The sequence below is a fragment of the Dermochelys coriacea genome, chromosome 6, assembly GCF_009764565.3.
Source record: "Dermochelys coriacea isolate rDerCor1 chromosome 6, rDerCor1.pri.v4, whole genome shotgun sequence".
Taxonomy (NCBI): domain Eukaryota; kingdom Metazoa; phylum Chordata; order Testudines; family Dermochelyidae; genus Dermochelys; species Dermochelys coriacea.
In genome coordinates this window covers 13,470,944-13,491,674 of record NC_050073.1, presented here as the reverse complement: position 1 = coordinate 13,491,674, position 20,731 = coordinate 13,470,944, and the positions used below count along the sequence as shown (strand labels likewise).

The window sequence follows — 20,731 nt, the reverse complement described above, 5'->3', positions numbered from 1 at the left end:
GTGCATCTACTAATGTGATATATGCCATCATGTGCCAGCAATGCCCCTCTGCCATGTACATTGGTCAAACTGGACAGTCTCTACATAAAAGAATAAATGGACACAAATCAGACGTCAAGAATTATAACATTCAAAAACCAGTCGGAGAACACTTCAATCTCTCTGGTCACTCGATTACAAACCTAAGAGTGGCAATTCTTCAACAAAAAAACTTCAGAAACAGACTCCAACGAGAGACTGCTGAATTGGAATTAATTTGCAAACTGGATACAATTAACTTAGCTTCAATAGAGACTGGGAGTGGATGGGTCATTACACAAAGTAAAACTATTTCCCCATGTTTATTCCCCCCACCCCCACTGTTCCTCAGATGTTCTTGTCAACTGCTGGAAATGGCCCACTTGATTATCACTACAAAAGGTTTTCTTCCCCCCCCGCCCCGCTCTCCTGCTAGTAATAGCTCACCTTAAGTGATCACTCTGGTCACAGTGTGTATGGTAACACCCATTGTTTCATGTTCTCTGTGAATATAAATCTCACCACTGTATTTTCCACTGAATGCATCCGATGAAGTGAGCTGTAGCTCACGAAAGCTTATGCTCAAATAAATTTGTTAGTCTCTAAGGTGCCACAAGTACTCCCACTCTGATCCTGGTTCTCAAAGGATTTGTGGGACTGAGCAGGATTTGTGAAAGTCTGAATTGCAGGCAGTGTCCTGTGAATAAAGCTGGCTGAAATTTCTTGAACTAATTTGTTGTTGTTGAAAAACAGGCATTTTTCTAAGCAGAAAAAATCTTTTTTTGGCAAAGCTCATCTCAGTGATGTTATGCTAGGCCTGGAACCTACTTTGTGGGATTTTAATCAGTTTATTCATGTAAAATCTGTTTTCCCCTAAAAGAAAGGGTGTAGGTGGGTTGTTTTATCATTTGTCATTTCTAGAAGGAGATGATGAGTGATTTTAAGCAAGTGGGAAAGGGTGAAAATCTCCTAAAGCGATATTCTGCTGATGTGGTCAGAGATGATCTTCAGGATTGTAGTCTTCATCACCACTATAGTCTTCATCGCCATTGTAGTCTTCATCGCCATTATAGCCCTCTTCATCACCCTTGTCATCGCCATCTCTCTTAATAGATTCTCCATTCAAGCTAGTGAGAGAGAAGCACGAGTATGTTGTGAATATGTCATCAGTACCTGAGATCACAGCCCCTGCTCCCATGGCCATGCACACCACTGTGGTCACATACATGTGGTCTGTGGTGCTACCGGAAGTGCACTTTTGGACCAAAAGTGATTTAAATCTCTGTGCTCCCCCAGGAGCAAGGTCTGCCATGCGTGTGATGGAACCATGTATATCTCCCCATTTATCTTCTCTTTTAACCCCCCCCCCTTCTGGCCAGTGTCTGTCAAGCAGAAAAGACTAGCTGGGATATTCTTTAGAATCCATCAGAGTAATTCCTTAGTCAGTTGCAGGAGTTCTTATTGACGGATATCAGCCACACTCTCACCATGAGTGCACTGTCTTCTCAGCATCCTCATACCCTGCCTGCTCGGAGAATGGCAGACTGGGATTAAGAAAACGGAATCCCTTGAATGGAAACAGAGCATGATCACAAGACTACTGGCCTGGCCCCATTCTCAGACACCCGCATTGGGGATGTGGGATAATTCAAAGCACAAATAAGTGGAAGGGCCTACACTAGTGGGAGTTAGCAGCGGGATTGATCTGGAGAAAAAGGGCCAGATTTCCTGGCCTGATTCATTCCCTCTCTGCTACTCTACTGGTGCAAAGGAGACAGAAACTGAAGCTGGGCCCATCTTCCCTGCTGGAGATTTCCCAAGCATATGGGAGTCTATAATAGATCCAGTGTAGCTGGATCCTATACCATGCCCCTGTAGAACCCAGCATAGGGGGTGTGTTGGGGGCAGGGAGAGTTGGGAAGGAGGGTGAAACCAAAAACCAGAAACAACTGGTAGTCATTTCTTATGACTTCTTTCTTTCTGACTATGTCAGGGCAGCTAGGGGTCACTTACAGCAGTGGCTGCAGCTTACAGCTTGCGCTTCTCACTGCATCATGCAGCCGTTTCATTCCCGAATCTCCCAGCGCATCGTGATTGATATTCAGCTCTGTCAGTGACTGGTTTGTCGTTATGACAACAGAGAGATCTTCGCAACAAGCAGGGGTCAGACCACACCCGGTCAGCCTGCAAGAGACAGGGACATGCCAACACAGGTATACCATGCATTGTGTCCCCCCCATATTGAAGCCAAATTCATCCCTGAAGTAACTCAGAGTTCTACCAGGGATCAATGTGTCCAATGCATTCATAGCTTCATAGATTTTCAGGTTAGAAAGAGCCATTATGATCATCCAGGGGCAGACTTGCAAAGGTACAAATGGTCAGTAGGTGCCGAACTCCCACTGGTTTTCAATGAGGCTTAGGCACGTAATTACCATTTGTGCCTTTGAAAATTTCCCTTCTAGTCTGACCTCCTGCATAAGGCCGGCCATAGAATTTCACTCACATCTAGGTTGTGATCCCTGCATTTAGGCCGAGAACATGAGGATGAGCCAGAACATATCATTTAGGATGACATGTTATCTTGATTTAAAAGGCTCCAAGAGTTGGAGAATCCAGCATATCCCTTAGCAGTCTGTTCCAGTGGTTAATTACTCGCATAATTAAAAAGTTGTGTCCCTCAGGAGATTAGTTTATGTCGTAATTCAGTGAGAAACATCAGTGATTTCACAAAAACAATGAGGGGGACTCCTTGTTGTTTTTGCTGATACAGACTAACACAGCTATCCCTCTGAAACCTGTCACCATGCAAGGCAGTGATTTTACAGTGTGTTGTGCACCTACTTCCCACCGTGTGGATTTCGCTCTATGAGCACTTGCTGACTGTTCTACTAATTTATTTCGGTGTTATCTGAAGAGGAAAAGTGTTGGCCAAATTCATTCCTGGCCTTATTCCACTGAAGTAAACTGGAGTTAAATCAGCGATTCATTTGCCCCCATGCTTCTGACCATATTAGGAAAAGCTGCTGCCAGCTGAGAGTAGGTATGAAAACCTGACACTTGTCTTTCTACCCTGCTGGAGTTTGGCAGGATGCTCCCCAATTTAAGGTTGGCAATTTTTTATGAACATTGCTAGTGCAATGTGGTTCATTTGAAGCTCTTGACGGTTGTGCACAAATCTATATCTCGGCAAGCAGGCTGGCCCAATAGGCTCACACTGAAAGGGTCACCTCTTAATCACTGCATAAGAAAGAGATGGAACCAAAAGCACAAGACAGAGACAGAGTCAGCAGAAAAAACCCAGCAGCTGCTGGAGAGAGGGAAATGCAAGGAACAACAAGAGTGATTGTTACAATCTCACAATGCCAGTGTGACTCTAATAGGTGCATACTGGCATCTGGTTTTGCACATCAGCTGAGGTTTCATTATAGTGCCACTTGGTGGCTTTTGGGCTATCACTCCTGTTTTTGCTGGAAAGTTTGTCCATACAACCTGCCATCCCAGTGGGTAATATTTAATGATTTAGCTTGCAGGCTCCTCATGGATATCAAGTTTTTGAATGGACCTGGATGGGTTTAGAGGCTGAACTACATTGACCAGATGTCCCAATTTTATAGGGACAGTTCCAATATTTGGGGTCTTATCTTATATTGGCACTATTACCCTCCACCCCCATCCCGATTTTTTACATTTGCTATCTGGTCACCCTCGGCTGAACATCATTCTCATCCCAGGGCAGAGGCAGTTCTGCTATCGGGGCACCTGTGGCACTTCCCTGCTCAGAAGGAGAGACAATAAAACCAGGTGTGGACTCATCCCTATCCTCTGCACCATACCCAGATGTTAATTTAACTGATTGGACCCTGCCTAAAATTCTGACCAAGGGCTGGCACGGAGCTGTACCTGTTCTGTGGTCAAACATAGCATTTCACTCTCCAGAGCGGCCAGTTTGGCACATCTGATGACCACTAAATGCACTCCCACTCCCCACCCCCACCCTCCTTTAAAAGAAAACAGAGACTGTTTACCGGCCTTCAGTGGGGCAAGCTGTGACAAGCTGATCCTGGTATGGCTGGGGAATGGATGGGACTGTCTGGCAACTCACACTGCTAAATGCAGAAAGATCCCACTTCTGCCAGAGATCAAGGAATAGTGGCAATTGCTGGAGATGTTTAATTTAAGCAGCCACACTGTTTTGCTGGAGGAAAATGTGCCCAGATTAGCCAGAAAGAGCAGAGCCAAGACCAGCCAATCACAAAGAAAGCCTCTGGTGTCTTACCTTAGTTTCTGTAGTTTGCAGTCTGGCTGTCTAAGCCCATCACACAGACGCTTCATTCCTGCATCTCCCAGTTTATTATAGCACATGTCCAGCTCTCTCAGGGACTGGCTTTTACTGAGAACGGCAGAGAGAGCCCCACAACAAGCTCCTGTGAAATAGCAGTTCGACAGCCTGCAGGGGACAGATGGGCAGAGAGGACAGCGATCAGGCCTCGTGAGTCTCCCAGCTTGCCCTGGGGATTCCCATTTCCTGGCACCCTCTGCTTGCCTCCTAAACAGCTGCTTCAGTTCTCTGCTCTGAGCAGCATCTCTGTGGGTAGAGTCGTGGAGGAGTCCAACCCAAGAGGCATTTCCTACCGTGGAAGCACCGTCCAGCCTACAGACACAGAGGTCTGCATAAAGGAAAGCCCTCTGGTCTCAGTGGGCTCAACCCTGCAACGCTTTCACATGGGAATCTGTGCTGAAGGATCCAGTCCTTACTCTCTTTATTTGAGATTATGTAGATAAATCCTTCCGCATGAAATATTCTCCCGGTACTTCATGTTGCTTATGCCTCCCGGTCTCATTGGCACTGCACCTCCACCGCCCACTGGGCGGAAACTTACACACATGCCTCTGAAATGAGCAAACACTAGTCAGAGGCTTTTGAGGAAGCCTGGGAGCACTCACACGAGTTTCTGTATTTTACAGTTCTCTTGTTTCAGTCCGGCACACAGATGCTTCACTCCAGAATCCCTCAGCTCATTATTTCTCAGGTCCAGCTCCATCAGGGTCTGGCTGGTACTGAGAACAGAGGCAAGGTCATCGCAACAAGCAGCTGTGAGAAGGCAACACTCCAGCCTGCAGGAGACAGAGAGAAAAGTAACAACCTGTTTCTGCACCACTCACTGCACTGAGGGGGCCGGTTTCAGAGGCAATGTGCAAGGTGGTGAAAATTAGATTCCCTAGCTCAGATCCAGTGTCCGTTAAAGTGAAAGTGACTCTTTCCGTTGGTTTCAGTGGGCATTGGAGCAGGCCTTCTGGGCTCAGTTCTGCTCCCCTTTACACAAGTGTAACTCCCCTTCATTTCAATGGGTAGTGTACCCCTATAGCTGACAGCATAGGCTCCGACTCAGCACCCACCAGCCACAACTGATAGATTGTGGTGCTGATCAGCTGTTTGGAGGCTGGGGAAGGCATTTGGGGGAGGGCGGAGAGCAGTGAGCGGCAGGGGCCTTGGGGGAGAGTTTGGGGGGGGCGGGAAGAGGTGGAGTGAGAGTGGGGCCTCGGGGGGGGTGGGAAAAGGCAGATTGAGGGTGGGGCCTTGCGGAAGGGGTGGAGTGGGGGCAGGGCCTCAGGGTGGAGAGGGGATGGAGCATCCCTGGGGAAAAATAAAAGTCAGCGCCTATGGCTGAGAGGATGGGTGATCTTAGAGAGGGTTGAAAGGATTAAGAGTATAATATTTGGCTATAGATTTCCAAATACTGCCTGACTAGCAGGAGCCCTACATCTGAACATGAGGCTGTTTGCCCATGCCTAGCACACACAGATCATTGGTGAAAAGAGATAAGGAAATACTCATCTAGACCAGTGGTTACTCACTTTATTTTCTGTAGTTTACAGTTTGGATGCTTCAGTGCTTTGTACAGCAGCTTCATGCCAAAATCTCCCCATTTACTATAGCCCAAGTCCAGCTCTGTCAGGCTCTGGTTTTTAGTGAGCACAGAGGAGAGATCGCCCAAGGAAGTAGCGGTGAGTCTGCGACCCCTCAGCCTGCAGGAGACAAAGGGATTCAGAACACACAGTGGCTCTTCATTTGAACCCAGCCACTTGTGTTCCTCTCACATTTGGGCTCCTAGGAAGCCAAGCTAGGCAGCGCGACACCGCAGCAAAGGTGTGAGTTGAAATCCAACAGGTCTGAGGGGCATCCTGGCTGTTCCAACATTAAGGAAACCAGAATAGCTCTGGGAGTGCTGGGCTGGCCACTGCTACATTCTCTGAAAGGTGCCATGCGAGTAGCCTCTTGAATTAGCCTTGGTCCTATAATTGGTGCAGAAGACAAATAGGGCTACGGCCCCAGCCCCATCCCACCATGCCCATTAGAAGACTCCAGTAGCAAAAGTGACACCATGGCTCTTTTCCTTCTCTCCCATTGTGTTCTGGGCATGTTGGCACTTGGCTGCATGCCCCTTTGGCAAGGACGTATCAATGGAAGAATCTTTGGTTGGTGCCCTTTTCCCCACTTCCACTTTGTACCTGTAGCCAGCAGCCACAGTCTGGCCCATAACATGCTAGCAATTATTAATCATTGTAATTGATCGTGACCGAATCAAAGTCCCACTGGGGCTTTATCTCCCTGCATCAGGGCTTGGTAATGTTAAACTTCCACTTTCAAAACGCAACCAAAGTGTTTGGGACTGGCAAGAGTCCATTTGCTGCCTCATTCCAGCTCAGAGATCACAGACTTGTGTTTAAACTTTCCTGAGAACTTCTCCTCTGGCCTGAGAGTGCCACATGACCATTTTCAGACCACAAGGAGGTTTTAATGAGACTTACTTGGGAATGGAAACCTGGGCTTCTGCTGGAAGGCTGCGTGCAACCTTCACTATAGTGTAACTAGCCGCAGCTCCATAATCCTGGGGCTGAAATCTTCTGAACCGGGTTTCAGGGCTGAGTAGAGGGCTAACGCTGATTATGAACTAAAGTGAAGAGTTCCTTGTGGATTTAGGTTTCAGTTAGAATGCCATGAATATAACACAGTTATAAAGAAAATCCATGGTTACTTACCCCAGTTTCTGAACATTGCAGTTTTGATGTTTCAGTCCCTTACAGAGCAATTTAATCCCTGTTTCCCCCAGTTTGTTACCGCTCAGGTCCAGCTCTTTCAGAGACTGGTTTGTCTTGAGAGCAGAGGCAAGATCCTCACAACAAGCAGAGGTGAGGCGGCAGCACCCTAAACTGCAAGAGACAGATGTGGTTACTGCTTGTTTTTACCCGGTTGGCCGCCTCCACTTTATTCTTATCTGTGTATTCCTGTAAAGAAATTTAGAGCTTGATCCAACGCCTAAAGACTCCTATCATCTTCCCTAGCTTTGGGTCAGGACCTTAGCCAGCTGTATTGTTCTTAAACAAAAGTGATCGCTAGCCATCCTATGGCATGTGCCAAACACCTTGCTGATGTGACATTGACATGGCAGAAGTGTTCCTAGGCAATTTACAGATAGGTGTGAGGGCATGTTCAAGTTTACCAGTACTGAACAAGAGAACAATTTCAAGCCCCACTCCTGGAAACACCTAGGTACAGGCTTAATTTTAAGTACATGAGTACTCCCATTAAATTCACATTTAAAACAATAATAGGAAAACTGAAGAACTTCATGTGACATGGAGGGAATTTCTCTCTTCTACAAAAGGAAGAGACAGTGTGCGAATGGAAGGCTCATGGGAAGGTGGAATGATTTAGCAGGCCAGAATTTTATGTTTGTAACATGTTTCCTTGCTTCCCCATGATAATTTGGGGTGTTTTGCAAGCACAGTTTTGTATAATTGATTTAAAATAATTGAAGCCATTTTAAAAACAAACACTATGCCAATGAAATAGCGAGACTGAGATTGTAACAGAAGTCAGGACATTCAGAGTTATGGTTAACTTGCCCCCTGGTGCATGCTTTCTGCTCTCCCCCTTGGCAATGCATTCACTATAACAGGGTCTTTCACTACAGGGAAGATGCTTCATAATATTCTAATTAGCAATCCCCAGAGCTGAACTGTAACTGGCTTGTGTTTAATAAAGACTCAGCTGTGAAGAGCTAAGCAGGATCTGGGTAAGTAAACAGGTGAAAGGGAAGTCTCTTTAGGGTAGATTTTTCAAAAGAATCTATGTGACATTAGAGAGACAAGTTAGATGAGGTAATTTCTTTTATTGGACCAACTTCTGTGGGTGAAGGAGCCAAACTTTCAAGCTACACAAAGCTCTTCTTCAGGGCTGGGAGATGTACTAAGAGTGTCACTGCTAAATACAAGATCAAACAGATAGTTTAGCATAAATAGTTAGCATATATTCTAATCTGAGGGATCATTCAAGGGGAAGTGGCCCCTGCAGTCAAAGGACAAACAGGGGGGTTAGTGGGTTGCCGATTGTAATAAGCCATAACTCCAGTGTCTTTATTAAGACCATGATTTTTAGTGTCTAGCAAAGTTATGAATTCAAACTCCCAGGCTCATCTTTTGAAAGCCTTGGGCAGGTTTCCTTTGCAGGTGAGGACTGATAGGGGTTAGATGTGGAGTGATCACTTTGTGAAAAGTGTTCACCCACAGGTGAAAGAGTGTTTTTGTCTTTGATCATTTTCCTGTGGGAGTTCATTTGAGAGCGTAGTGATTGTCTTGGGGCCATTGACATTCACTGAAATCCCTTAGGTACCGTACATTTGAAAATTCTTCCTCATGTCAAACGTTTGAGGGGTTTAAAAACCAATCACCGTTGGGTCTTCTTGGTTTGTTAGTAGCATTCTTGGTCAAAATTCTCCTCTGAGATTCTTGCATAGGCTTGTACTGACTTCAGTGGGAGTTGCTTCCACGTTGACCCCTGAACTTTTTCCTCTGGAAGCAAAGCTTCCCATTCAGCTGTGGTTTCAGAGTAGCAGCCGTGTTAGTCTGTATTCGCAAAAAGAAAAGGAGTACTTGTGGCACCTTAGAGACTAACAAATTTATTAGAGCATAAGCTTTCGTGAGCTACAGCTCACTTCATCGGATGCATTTGGTGGAAAAAACAGAGGAGAGATTTATATACACACACACACAGAGAACATGAAACAATGGGTTTATCATACACACTGTAAGGAGAGTGATCACTTAAGATAAGCCATCACCAACAGCAGGGGGGGGAAAGGAGGAAAACCTTTCATGGTGACAAGCAGGTAGGCTAATTCCAGCAGTTAACAAGAATATCAGAGGAACAGTGGGGGGTGGGGTGGGAGGGAGAAATACCATGGGGAAATAGTTTTACTTTGTGTAATGACTCATCCATTCCCAGTCTCTATTCAAGCCTAAATTAATTGTATCCAGTTTGCAAATTAATTCCAATTCAGCAGTCTCTCATTGGAGTCTGTTTTTGAAGCTTTTTTGTTGAAGTATAGCCACTCTTAGGTCTGTGATCGAGTGACCAGAGAGATTGAAGTGTTCTCCAACTGGTTTTTGAATGTTATAATTCTTGACGTCTGATTTGTGTCCATTCATTCTTTTACGTAGAGACTGTCCAGTTTGGCCAATATACATGGCAGAGGGGCATTGCTGGCACATGATGGCATATATCACATTGGTAGATGCGCAGGTGAACGAGCCTCTGATAGTGTGGCTGATGTGATTAGGCCCTATGATGGTATCCCCTGAATAGATATATGGACAGAGTTGGCAACGGGCTTTGTTGCAAGGATAGGTTCCTGGGTTAGTGGTTCTGTTGTGTGGTGTGTGGTTGCTGGTGAGTATTTGCTTCAGATTGGGGGGCTGTCTGTAAGCAAGGACTGGTCTGTCTCCCAAGATCTGAGAGAGCGATGGCTCGTCCTTCAGGATAGGTTGTAGATCCTTGATGATGCGTTGGAGAGGTTTTAGTTGGGGGCTGAAGGTGATGGCTAGTGGCGTTCTGTTGTTTTCTTTGTTGGGCCTGTCCTGTAGTAGGTGACTTCTGGGTACTCTTCTGGCTCTGTCAATCTGTTTCTTCACTTCAGCAGGTGGGTATTGTAGTTGTAGGAATGCATGATAGAGATCTTGTAGGTGTTTGTCTCTGTCTGAGGGGTTGGAGCAAATGCGGTTATATCGTAGCGCTTGGCTGTAGACAATGGATCGAGTGGTATGATCTGGATGAAAGCTAGAGGCATGTAGGTAGGAATAGCGGTCAGTAGGTTTCCGATATCGGGTGGTGTTTATGTGACCATCGCTTATTAGCACCGTAGTGTCCAGGAAGTGGATCTCTTGTGTGGACTGGTCCAGGCTGAGGTTGATGGTGGGATGGAAATTGTTGAAATCATGGTGGAATTCCTCAAGAGCTTCTTTTCCATGGGTCCAGATGATGAAGATGTCATCAATGTAGCGCAAGTAGAGTAGGGGCATTAGGGGACGAGAGCTGAGGAAGCGTTGTTCTAAGTCAGCCATAAAAATGTTGGCATACTGTGGGGCCATGCGGGTACCGATCGCAGTGCCGCTGATTTGAAGGTATACATTGTCACCAAATGTGAAATAGTGGAGCCCCATGCTAAGTGGGCATTTTCAGGAGCACATCCAGTGTGTCATAGACCTGGACATCTATAAAAACCATTATTCCTGTCAACCAGCTCTTTTTCCATAGAACATAAATAAAATGCTCTTATTGAATATGGGTGAGGGGAAGTGAAAGAAGAAATCAGGTCTGTTACACTGATAAAACATATAGGATATACTTAATAACAGAAATACATTTCAAAATAATGTTCTTATCCAGATACAGTGCACAAAATGGCAATAATAAATAATAATGATACATAAATATGTCTAGCTCAAGTAACCTCCGAATTCCTGGGTCTTTATCACTAACATCATGAAGCGGGCTGGTTCCATGTGAATTAGCAGTCACTCTGCTGCTCAGACACTAAACCGCAGTGATACATAGCTGCACATTGCTGCTAAACCCCTGAGAGAACAGCAGCAATGATAGGCTCATTGAAGAGCAAGCACTTACAATATTTTCTTTAGCTTACAGCCTGGATCCTTCAGTGCTTGACACAAAAGGTGGGGTGGAGAATATTTTGGCTCCTTCTCCTCCAACTCCCTGGAAAGAGAGAACAGAAACATTCCATTTTGGGTGCTGGAAAAAAATTCACTCTTATTTCAAGAGGATGGCTCAGTAGTTTTTATTCTGGAGCAGAGAATTCAATAATTTTTGTAAAAAATAATCCTTTTAAACATTATCGGATGCGACTACCCCTTTATTCTGATGCCAGTTTAGTAAATGGGGGATTTCTGGCATCAGAAATGTGTATTTTGAAAAGTGTAAGTGAAGCGGGCTTATTTGACAGGCTAGGGAATTGAAGGTGTCTTTTTTTGGCTAGGACAAATATCCTGAACAAAAGCCCGTTAATGTTTATGGAAAGACTCATGTTGACTTGAATAGCACTGGGTCAAGATTGTGGCAATGTAAGCAGTGGCAATGTATCATTAGTACAATGTATTGAGTAAGGACCTCTGGATTTAGGCCTATGAAAATATGGCATTATACTGGAATGGTTGATAGATCCATCTGCACTCTGACAATAGCAGGTGCAGATGGATTTATCAACACACACTGGATATTCATCTCAATAAACTGACACACTCACCAAGGAACTAACTTTTGTAGCACTGACTCTTTTCTTTCCTCCTGCTCTTCCAGTCCAAACGTACAATCGTTCAGAGAGAGCGACTGCTCATTACGACAATTCTTTACACAAAACGAAAGAACCATGTGGTCGATTTTTGTAAAGTGAATATTGCTCAGACCAATTTCTTGGAAATGATCCATTGCACTTTTGACAAACTCTTCTTCCTGAATCTCGCATAAACAGTGAAGCAACTCAAGCTGGAATCGCTTTTCCTCGAGGGATCTGAAGGTCAGACCGCAGCTTCTTTTTGCTACAGATCCAAACCACTTCAATAAATTCTGTTTAATTTCAGGTGAAATTTTACAGCCAAAGATTTTCTCTGTGTGATTCATTCTCTCTTTGTTTAAGAGACCAAATAGGAAACGTACCATTAAGGTAAAAGAATTATCTCTAGATTTTCCATAATTTTTCAAAATTTCATTCACATCTTTTTTCAGAGTCACTGAATCACACCCTTTTTCTTTATCTTCCACCAGGACATAGAACAAAGCTGCAAAGAACTCTTGGAAACTTAAGTGAATGAAGCTGTAGACACTTTCAAAGCCGATATCTTTTTGGAAAATATTCTTAGTGAGAAAGAGGGACTGAATGTCAGATCCATCCAAACCATGCTTCCTCGCATCATCTTCTTCAAAGAGTATTTTATTGTTCAAGATCCCATCTGCAGCTAGGGAGCATAGCTTCTTCAAGTCAGTGTGTACGGATTCCTTTGAATTGGAATGGTTATCTAATAAACTGGACAGAAAGAGCATGTATACCGAGGTGGTTGTTTTTGAGCTTTTGGCTAGATCTTCTCCGCTCTCCATCTGTTGTTTCATCACTGTGCATAGGATCCAGCACACGATGGGAGCAAAGCACATGGTGAAGAGCATTTCATTTTCTTTTACAAAATCTAGAGCTTGTTTTGCTTGTATGGCATTTGCAAAGAACTTGCGGAAATACTCCTTCCTGTCATCTTCAGAGAATCCCAGGATTGTTGCAATATGGGGAAACTTCAGACACTGCCGGAGTTTATCCAGAGCGGTTGGTCTCGTAGTGATTATTAAGTAGGATTTTGGAAGAATTGTTTTCCTTAATAAACTGCTCAGTATGATTTCCACTGGCTTTGTCTGAAAGGGATCAGTGCACAGACTACTTTCTTGCTGATCAAAGGAAAATTTAAGTATATCAAAACCATCAATTATGAACAAAAGCTTCTCTGGATTCATCAAAATATCTTTGATGGGTGCATTTCTGTCAGGACAATTGTTTAAAATCAGATCTGCGACACTTCGACGCTCAGAAATACAGTTCATTTCCCTGCTATTGATGTAGAAGATGTAATCAAACTTGCCAGGATAGAGTTTTCCAAATGCCCAGTCTACCATGAGCTTCTTGGCTAACATTGTTTTTCCAATCCCAGCAGCTCCCTGCAGCACAATGGTTCTCAGTGGTGTTTGCCTGTTTCCACTAGCATCAAATAAAGTCTCCAGTTTAGTAGAACTAGCTCGCTTTGCCATGATTTCTGCATGCTCTTTCCCTTTGGCTCTTATTTCGTGCTTTCTCTCCTTCTGGTCACGATGTTCCTTTACAATCAGCAGCTTTGTGTATCTTGTGTTTAGTTCCACACACTCTCCAACTTGATTGTTCCTCTCTTCTATTAATTGGTATTTTTCTCGTATATGTTCCTTATACTTTGGTCTGTAATCTAATTCAATGATATGGACCATCAGAATCCGTGAATGCAGAAATTCAGGAAAAAAAAGACAAATTATTAATGAGTTTCATGGTAGTGCTATTTAGATGCATATGAATCCCAGATTCTAGTTAATAAGGAGAATAACAGATCATATTGCTGGGGAGGGGGGGGAATTTCAGATGATGGAAAATAGATATTTTGAAATTAAAATTTAAAAATTAAATTCAGCTGAACACTGACTATACTAGTGAAATGTTTCCAGAGATAGAAGTTCTTTAATATGGAGAGATGCGGGGAGTAGAAGGGAAAATATATACATGCAATTTAATAGATGATATTTAAAAGTAGAATGACTCCTTCTATTTCAATGGGTTTTGGATCACCCCCCAACTCAGGAACTCATGAATTTGAGAATTTGGAAAACACACTGGGCCAAATTCTGGTCTCTGTAACACCAGACTAAATCAGAGCAATGACTTAATTACAATTAGTTTAGATTTACACTGGTGTACCTGAGATCAGATTCTGTCCCCAAATGACTATTATTTTGTCTAGTGATACACTGAACACTTGATAGATGCACTGTAATGTCTGCAACACTGCTAATAACTGGGTACAATTTTCAATAGGTATGTCCCATATGTTACCTTGTGTCATTTTCAAACTCAGAGTTGCAATAGATAGAGATCGAGTAGATTGAGGCTGAACCAAAACTGAAAGAGAAATAACATTGGATTAGTATGAGTCTCAGAGAAATGAGATAGGCATGAGCCACATATCAATGGATCTCCACTCCTTTTGCGGGAATGATACTTACAGAGCCAAGACTCAATCCTCTTGTTCTCATTAAATATCAAGGGTGCTCACAGGAATAGGGGAAGAAAGAAACTTCATTACACTTTGGCCAGTTGCAGTGTTGGCCAGAAAGTAATGAATCCTGTGATGGGGCATCTGCCCCACACTGGCCCTGATAGGATTAAAACCCAGCCTACAGGGCTGCAAAGAAACAGCCAATTAGGGCAGTGGCTGGACCAGCCAAAAAAGGAAACTGCAGGCCAGAACAAGGAGTCTGCTGCAGGAAGCCCAAAGGAGGGGACTGGTTTCCTAGAGGGCTGCAGAGACTAGCACCATGAACAGGGCTGCTAGGGCTTGCAGGCCTGAGGCTCTTCATCAAGAAGATGAAGTAAGAATGGATACAGCCGTGGGTAGGAGAATGTATATAAGGAGTGAGGGCGGTGTGGATACTAGTCTAATAGGTTATACTGGATGTAGAATGACTGTGCCTAATAGGGTACAAAATGTGAGCGAGGCCAAACAGCAAAAATTAAGATGTTTGTACACCAATGCGAGGAGTCTAGGTAACAAAATGGAGGAACTAGAGCTACTGGTGCAGGAAGTGAAACCAGATATTATAGGGATAACAGAAACATGGTGGAATAGTAGTCATGACTGGACTACAGGTATTGAAGGGTATGTGCTCTTTAGGAAAGACAGAAACAAAGGTAAAGGGCGTGGAGTAGCATTGTATATCAATGATGAGGTAGAATGTAAAGAAATAAGAAGCGATGCAATGGATAAGACAGAGTCTGTCTGGGCAAAAATTACATTGGGGAAGAAAACTAGTAAAGCCTCTCCTACGATAGTGCTTGGGGTGTGCTATAGACCTCCGGGATCTAATTTGGATATGGATAGAGCCCTTTTTAATGTCTTTAATAAAGTAAATACTAATGGAAACTGCGTGATTATGGGAGACTTTAACTTCCCAGATATAGACTGGAGGACCAGTGCTAGTAATAATAGGGCTCAGATTTTCCTAGATGCGATAGCTGATGGATTCCTTCATCAAGTAGTTGCTGAATCGACTAGAGGGGATGCCATTTTAGATTTAATTTTGGTGAGTAGCGAGGACCTCATAGAAGAAATGGTTGTAGGGGACAATCTTCGTTCAAGTGATCATGAGCTAATTTAGTTCAAACTAAATGGAAGGATTAACAAAAATAAATCTGCAACTAGGGTTTTTGATTTCAAAAGGGCTGACTTTCAAAAATTAAGGAAATTAGTTAGGGAAGTGGATTGGACTGAAGAACTTATGGATCTAAAGGTAGAGGAGGCCTGGGATTACTTTAAATCAAAACTGCAGAAGCTATCGGAAGCCTGTATCCCAAGAAAGGGGAAAAAATTCATAGGAAGGAGTTGTAGACCAAGCTGGATGAGCAAGCATCTTAGAGAGGTGATTAAGAAGAAGCAGAAAGCATACAGGGAGTGGAAGATGGGAGGGATCAGCAAGGAAAGCTACCTAATTGAGGTCAGAACATATAGGGATCAAGTGAGACAGGCTAAAAGTCGAGTAGAGTTGGACCTTGCAAAGGGAATTAAAACCAATAGTAAAAGGTTCTATAGCCATCTAAATAAGAAGAAAACTAAAAAGGAAGAAGTGGGGCCGCTTAACACTGAGGATGGAGTGGAGGTTAAAGATAATCTAGGCATGGCCCAATATCTAAACAAATACTTTGCCTCAGTCTTTAATAAGGCTAAAGAGGATCTTGGGGATAATGGTAGCATGACAAATGGGAAGGAGGATATAGAGGTAGATATTACCATATCAGAGGTAGAAGCGAAACTGAAACAGCTTAATGGGACTAAATCGGGGGGCCCAGATAATCTTCATCCAAGAATATTAAAGGAATTGGCACCTGAAATTGCAAGCCCATTAGCAAGAATTTTTAATGAATCTGTAAACTCAGGAGTAGTACCGAATGATTGGAGAATTGCTAATATAGTTCCTATTTTTAAGAAAGGAAAAAAAAGTGATCCGGGTAACTACAGGCCAGTTAGTTTGACATCTGTAGTATGCAAGGTCCTGGAAAAAATTTTGAAGGAGAAATTAGTTAAGGACATTGAAGTCAATGGTAAATGGGACAAAATACAACATGGTTTTACAAAAGGTAGATCGTGCCAAACCAAACTAATCTCCTTTTTTGAAAAAGTAACAGATTTTTTAGATAAAGGAAATGCAGTGGATCTAATTTACCTAGATTTCAGTAAGGCATTTGATACCGTGCCACATGGGGAATTATTAGTTAAATTGGAGAAGATGGGGATCAATATGAACATCAAAAGGTGGATAAGGAATTGGTTAAAGGGGAGGCTGCAACGGGTCCTACTGAAAGGCGAACTGTCAGGTTGGAGGGAGGTTACCAGTGGAGTTCCTCAGGGATCGGTTTTGGGACCAATCTTATTTAATCTTTTTATTACTGACCTTGGCACAAAAAGTGGGAGTGTGCTAATAAAGTTTGCAGATGATACAAAGCTGGGAGGTATTGCCAATTCGGAGAAGGATCGGGATATTATACAGGAGGATCTGGATGACCTTGTAAACTGGAGTTATAGTAATAGGATGAAATTTAATAGTGAGAAGTGTAAGGTTATGCATTTAGGGATTAATAACAAGAATTTTAGCTATAAGTTGGGGACGCATCAATTAGAAGTAACGGAAGAGGAGAAGGACCTTGGAGTATTGGTTGATCATAGGATGACTATGAGCTGCCAATGTGATATGGCTGTGAAAAAAGCTAATGCGGTTTTGGGATGCATCAGGAGAGGCATTTCCAGTAGGGATAAGGAGGTTTTAGTACCGTTATACAAGGCACTGGTGAGACCTCACCTAGAATACTGTGTGCAGTTCTGGTCTCCCATGTTTAAAAAGGATGAATTCAAACTGGAGCAGGTACAGAGAAGGGCTACTAGGATGATCTGAGGAATGGACAACTTGTCTTATGTAAGGAGACTTAAGGAGCTTGGCTTGTTTAGCCTAACTAAAAGAAGGTTGAGGGGAGATATGATTGCTCTCTATAAATATATCAGAGGGATAAATACAGGAGAGGGAGAGGAATTATTTCAGCTCAGCACCAATGTGGACACAAGAACAAATGGGTATAAACTGGCCACCAGGAAGTTTAGACTTGAAATCAGATGAAGGTTTTTAACCATCAGAGGAGTGAAGTTTTGGAATAGCCTTCCAAGGGAAGCAGTGGGGGCAAAAGATCTATCTGGCTTTAAGATTCTACTCGATAAATTTATGGAGGAGATGGTATGATGGGATAATGGGATTTTGGTAAGTAATTGATCTTTAAATATTCAGGGTAAATAGGCCAAATCCCCTGAGATGGGATATTAGATGGATGGGATCTGAGTTACTATAGAAAATTCTTTCCTGGGTATCTGGCTGGTGAATCTTGCCCATATGCTCAGGGTTTAGCTGATTGCCATATTTGGGGTCGGGAAGGAATTTTCCTCCAGGGCAGATTGGAGAGGCCCTGGAGGTTTTTCGCCTTCCTCTGTAGCATGGGGCATGGTTGACTTGAGGGAGGCTTCTCTGCTCCTTGAAGTCTTTGAACCATGATTTAAGGACTTCAATAGCTCAGACATGGGTGAGGTTTTTCATAGGAGTGGGTGGGTGAGATTCTGTGGCCTGCGCTGTGCAGGAGGTCGGACTAGATGATCAGAATGGTCCCTTCTGACCTTAGTATCTATGAATCTATAAGAGGGTGAAGGAGCCGGAGGCAGGAGCTGAAGGTGCTGTGGCTGCAGGGAAGTGGCCCAGGGAATTGAGACAGACTAGTATAGAAAGAAAGAAGGGGCAGTGGGAAGCTGTTGTTTATAGGGTCCCTGGGCTGGGACCCAGAGTAGTGGGCAAGGCTGGGTCCCCCCTTCCCACTCGCTGCTGAAGAAGTAGCCCGACTATGGACTGCCAAGCCGCTGCGAGGAGCAGCTAGACTGTTGCAGAAGGAGTCCCCCCGGAAGGGGGGAATATAGACTGTGACATGGCCGGAGGGGCTGTGCCACAAAGCAGAGGCAGTGAGACTGGAACTGCAGTGGGTCTGCATGCGGAGACGAGGACGGGAGAGCCACCACCACCGGAGAGTACACCTGCTGACCAGCGCTAATTCCTGAAACAGCCAGTGGGAGGTGCCAGTGTGTTGAGAGACCCCGTGATAAATCCTTAAAATATGAGTCCAAAGCAACAGAATAATACTTCAGGGGGCGTTGAGGGGGAAAGTGCATCATTTTCAAACTAGTGTAACTCACAAAAATGGCAAAACCAATTTTATGCAAATTGTCTTTATATTCTCAATAGGCTGAGATCATCTTGGACACCTTGTCTGAGAAGGTTACGAAGTATGTGGGTGGGCGAGGCAGAGGGCCTAGAAAAGGGGGGATAAGAATGGAAGGGGGAAAACATCGGTAACTGTAGCACTCAGCAGCTTTGGTCTATATAGTGAGGTCCAGCAACTCTGAGCCACTGAGCCACCCGCAGGCAGCGGTGTCAGGCGGCTGGAAATCAGAGCCGTCCTTGGGGCTGTTAAAATTCACACCGAGGGCCTGGGTCCTAGAGAAGCCCCAAATCCAGGTGGTGCACATGTGGCTTAAAGCTATCCTTGTTCTCCACTCCTGAGCTGTGTGTTTCATGCTGTGTTTCCTGAGAGCACAGAATCTACCCTGTGGACTTCAGTGGGAGCAGGATCAAACTCTGTGTCATGTGCAGAGCTGTTTAGCACCTGTGTGATGGGCTGTGCTTTCTCCCACATAAAAATAAAATGTGGGATGTGACCATGCAACCTGGAAGTGCAATAGGAGCAGAATCAGGCTCTTACAATAGCATTCTGCTTCTCGCAGGTCTCTCTCTTTCTCAGTTACCTGTATGGTGTCTGTCTATATTTTACATAACTACTTATGTAGACATGTATTATACACTAACTACAGCTGATTCATGGCATAATAAATGCAGTGCTCATCTAGAGAACATGCAATAAGATCTACTAATAAAAAAGAGGCTCAATTGTTTCACAGTCATTCTAGAAAAATATTATGGACCAAATTTTCAAAGAGCAGCATCCCTTTTACTGGTGCAAATTGACGTATAAGTGCAAATCTGGGGACTCCCAATGGGTACAAAGCAGGTTGTTAGAGGTGCAAATGCTCTGATTTAGACCTGCAGTTATAGGGCCGCACTTTTTGCAGGTGCAAAAAAGGAGGCTGGAGTTTTGCAAGTTCACCCCATATTTGTCTCTGCCTTGACTGGTGACTCCCACCAGTTTCCTGAGGGTCTTGGAATCCATTAGGTGGCTTTAGGTTGCTACTGCTGCTGCCAGAGCTGCAGTGGGGAATATTAATGAAAGGAGGACTCACAGGGGCAGCAGCCGCGTTAGATTTTTTTGTACCTGTCTCTTTTTCCTCTTGGAGTTTCACGGCAGAGTTTTTCAGACCGATCTTGGTGAAGATTTCGATCGCTACGTTCGCTGCACTGTCTTCGCCATAGAACTCTATCAGGAGGCTGGCCACATCCATTTCGTCAGCATTCTCCAGCTTGCCCCGGGGGATTTTACGTTTCACTCCCTCATAGCGAAAATCAGATAATTTGTGTCTAAATTTTTTAAAATCTTTCTTTTTGAGATCCTCCAGTTCCTGCACAAGAATGTCAGTCAGGGTCTTGTCTCCACTCATTGTGTGCTATTAGGAATGGTCTGAAACTGAATCAAGAACATTAGAAGATTAAAGCTAAACTCCAACAGACTACTAAAACCAAGAAACATCAGAAAGTTGCAGTCACTGCACAAAACAATCACCTTCCCATGGAACCAAAGAAAGTAGCTTAGCAGACATTATCATCTGCATTGTGGGTTACTAGAGATTTCTTGTAACACTTATTTTCCTACCTTACTCTTTACAGTATAAGTATTGTCATAGCAGATCAGATCAGTGATCCATATAGTGTGGGATGCTGCCTCCAGCACTGGCAGCCCCTGAGGCTTCAGAAAAACATCTAAACCTCTTGTAATGTACAATTATTGAATGACCTTTCCATAGGACTTTCTTCCTATCCTCCATCAGTTAGGGCTTGACGACTGTCATAAAGCAGGAAAGTTTAACCCCCTACTGGATGGAATCAGAATTGCTCCACTGAATGCATTCGATGAAGTGAGCTGTAGCTCAGGAAAGCTTATGCTCAAATAAATTTGTTAGTCTCTAAGGTGCCACAAGTACTCCTTTTCTTTTTTGCTCCACTGAGTGTCAGATTAACTGAAGCTGGTTGGAGAATGTGAAAGTGTTTTCCCCCAAAAAAGAGAGCGATGAGGTAGAAGAGGCAATGTCTTTTATTGGACCACCTTCTGTTGATGGCAGGGACAAGCTTTCAGACTCCACAGAGCTCTTTGTCTGGAGAAAGTGACCAGAAGGTCTGAGCTAAATACAAGATGGGACCGATTGTTAAGCATAAGGGTTTTACACATGTTGCAGGAGACACTTAAAATGAAGTGGGCAATCAAGGTTAGCAGACAATAGGGCGTGTGACCCTATTGTTTTTAAAAAAAGAAAAGGAGTACTTGTGGCA

At 43.9% G+C, this 20,731-nt stretch overlaps 1 protein-coding gene across 1 annotated transcript; it reads right to left on the bottom strand.

Moving 5' to 3' along the window:
• Positions 1–604: 604 nt before the first annotated feature.
• LOC119856967 (NACHT, LRR and PYD domains-containing protein 3-like) lies at positions 605–19,845 on the bottom strand. The gene is made up of 9 exons (XM_043516334.1): positions 19,563–19,845; positions 11,634–13,350; positions 10,985–11,074; positions 7,063–7,233; positions 5,878–6,048; positions 4,966–5,136; positions 4,298–4,468; positions 2,032–2,202; positions 605–1,145 (listed from the first exon to the last, which is right to left on the bottom strand). Exons 1-9 carry the CDS (start codon positions 19,843–19,845, stop codon positions 1,013–1,015), a joined length of 3,078 nt encoding a protein of 1,025 aa, XP_043372269.1. The 3' UTR covers positions 605–1,012.
• Positions 19,846–20,731: the final 886 nt, after the last annotated feature.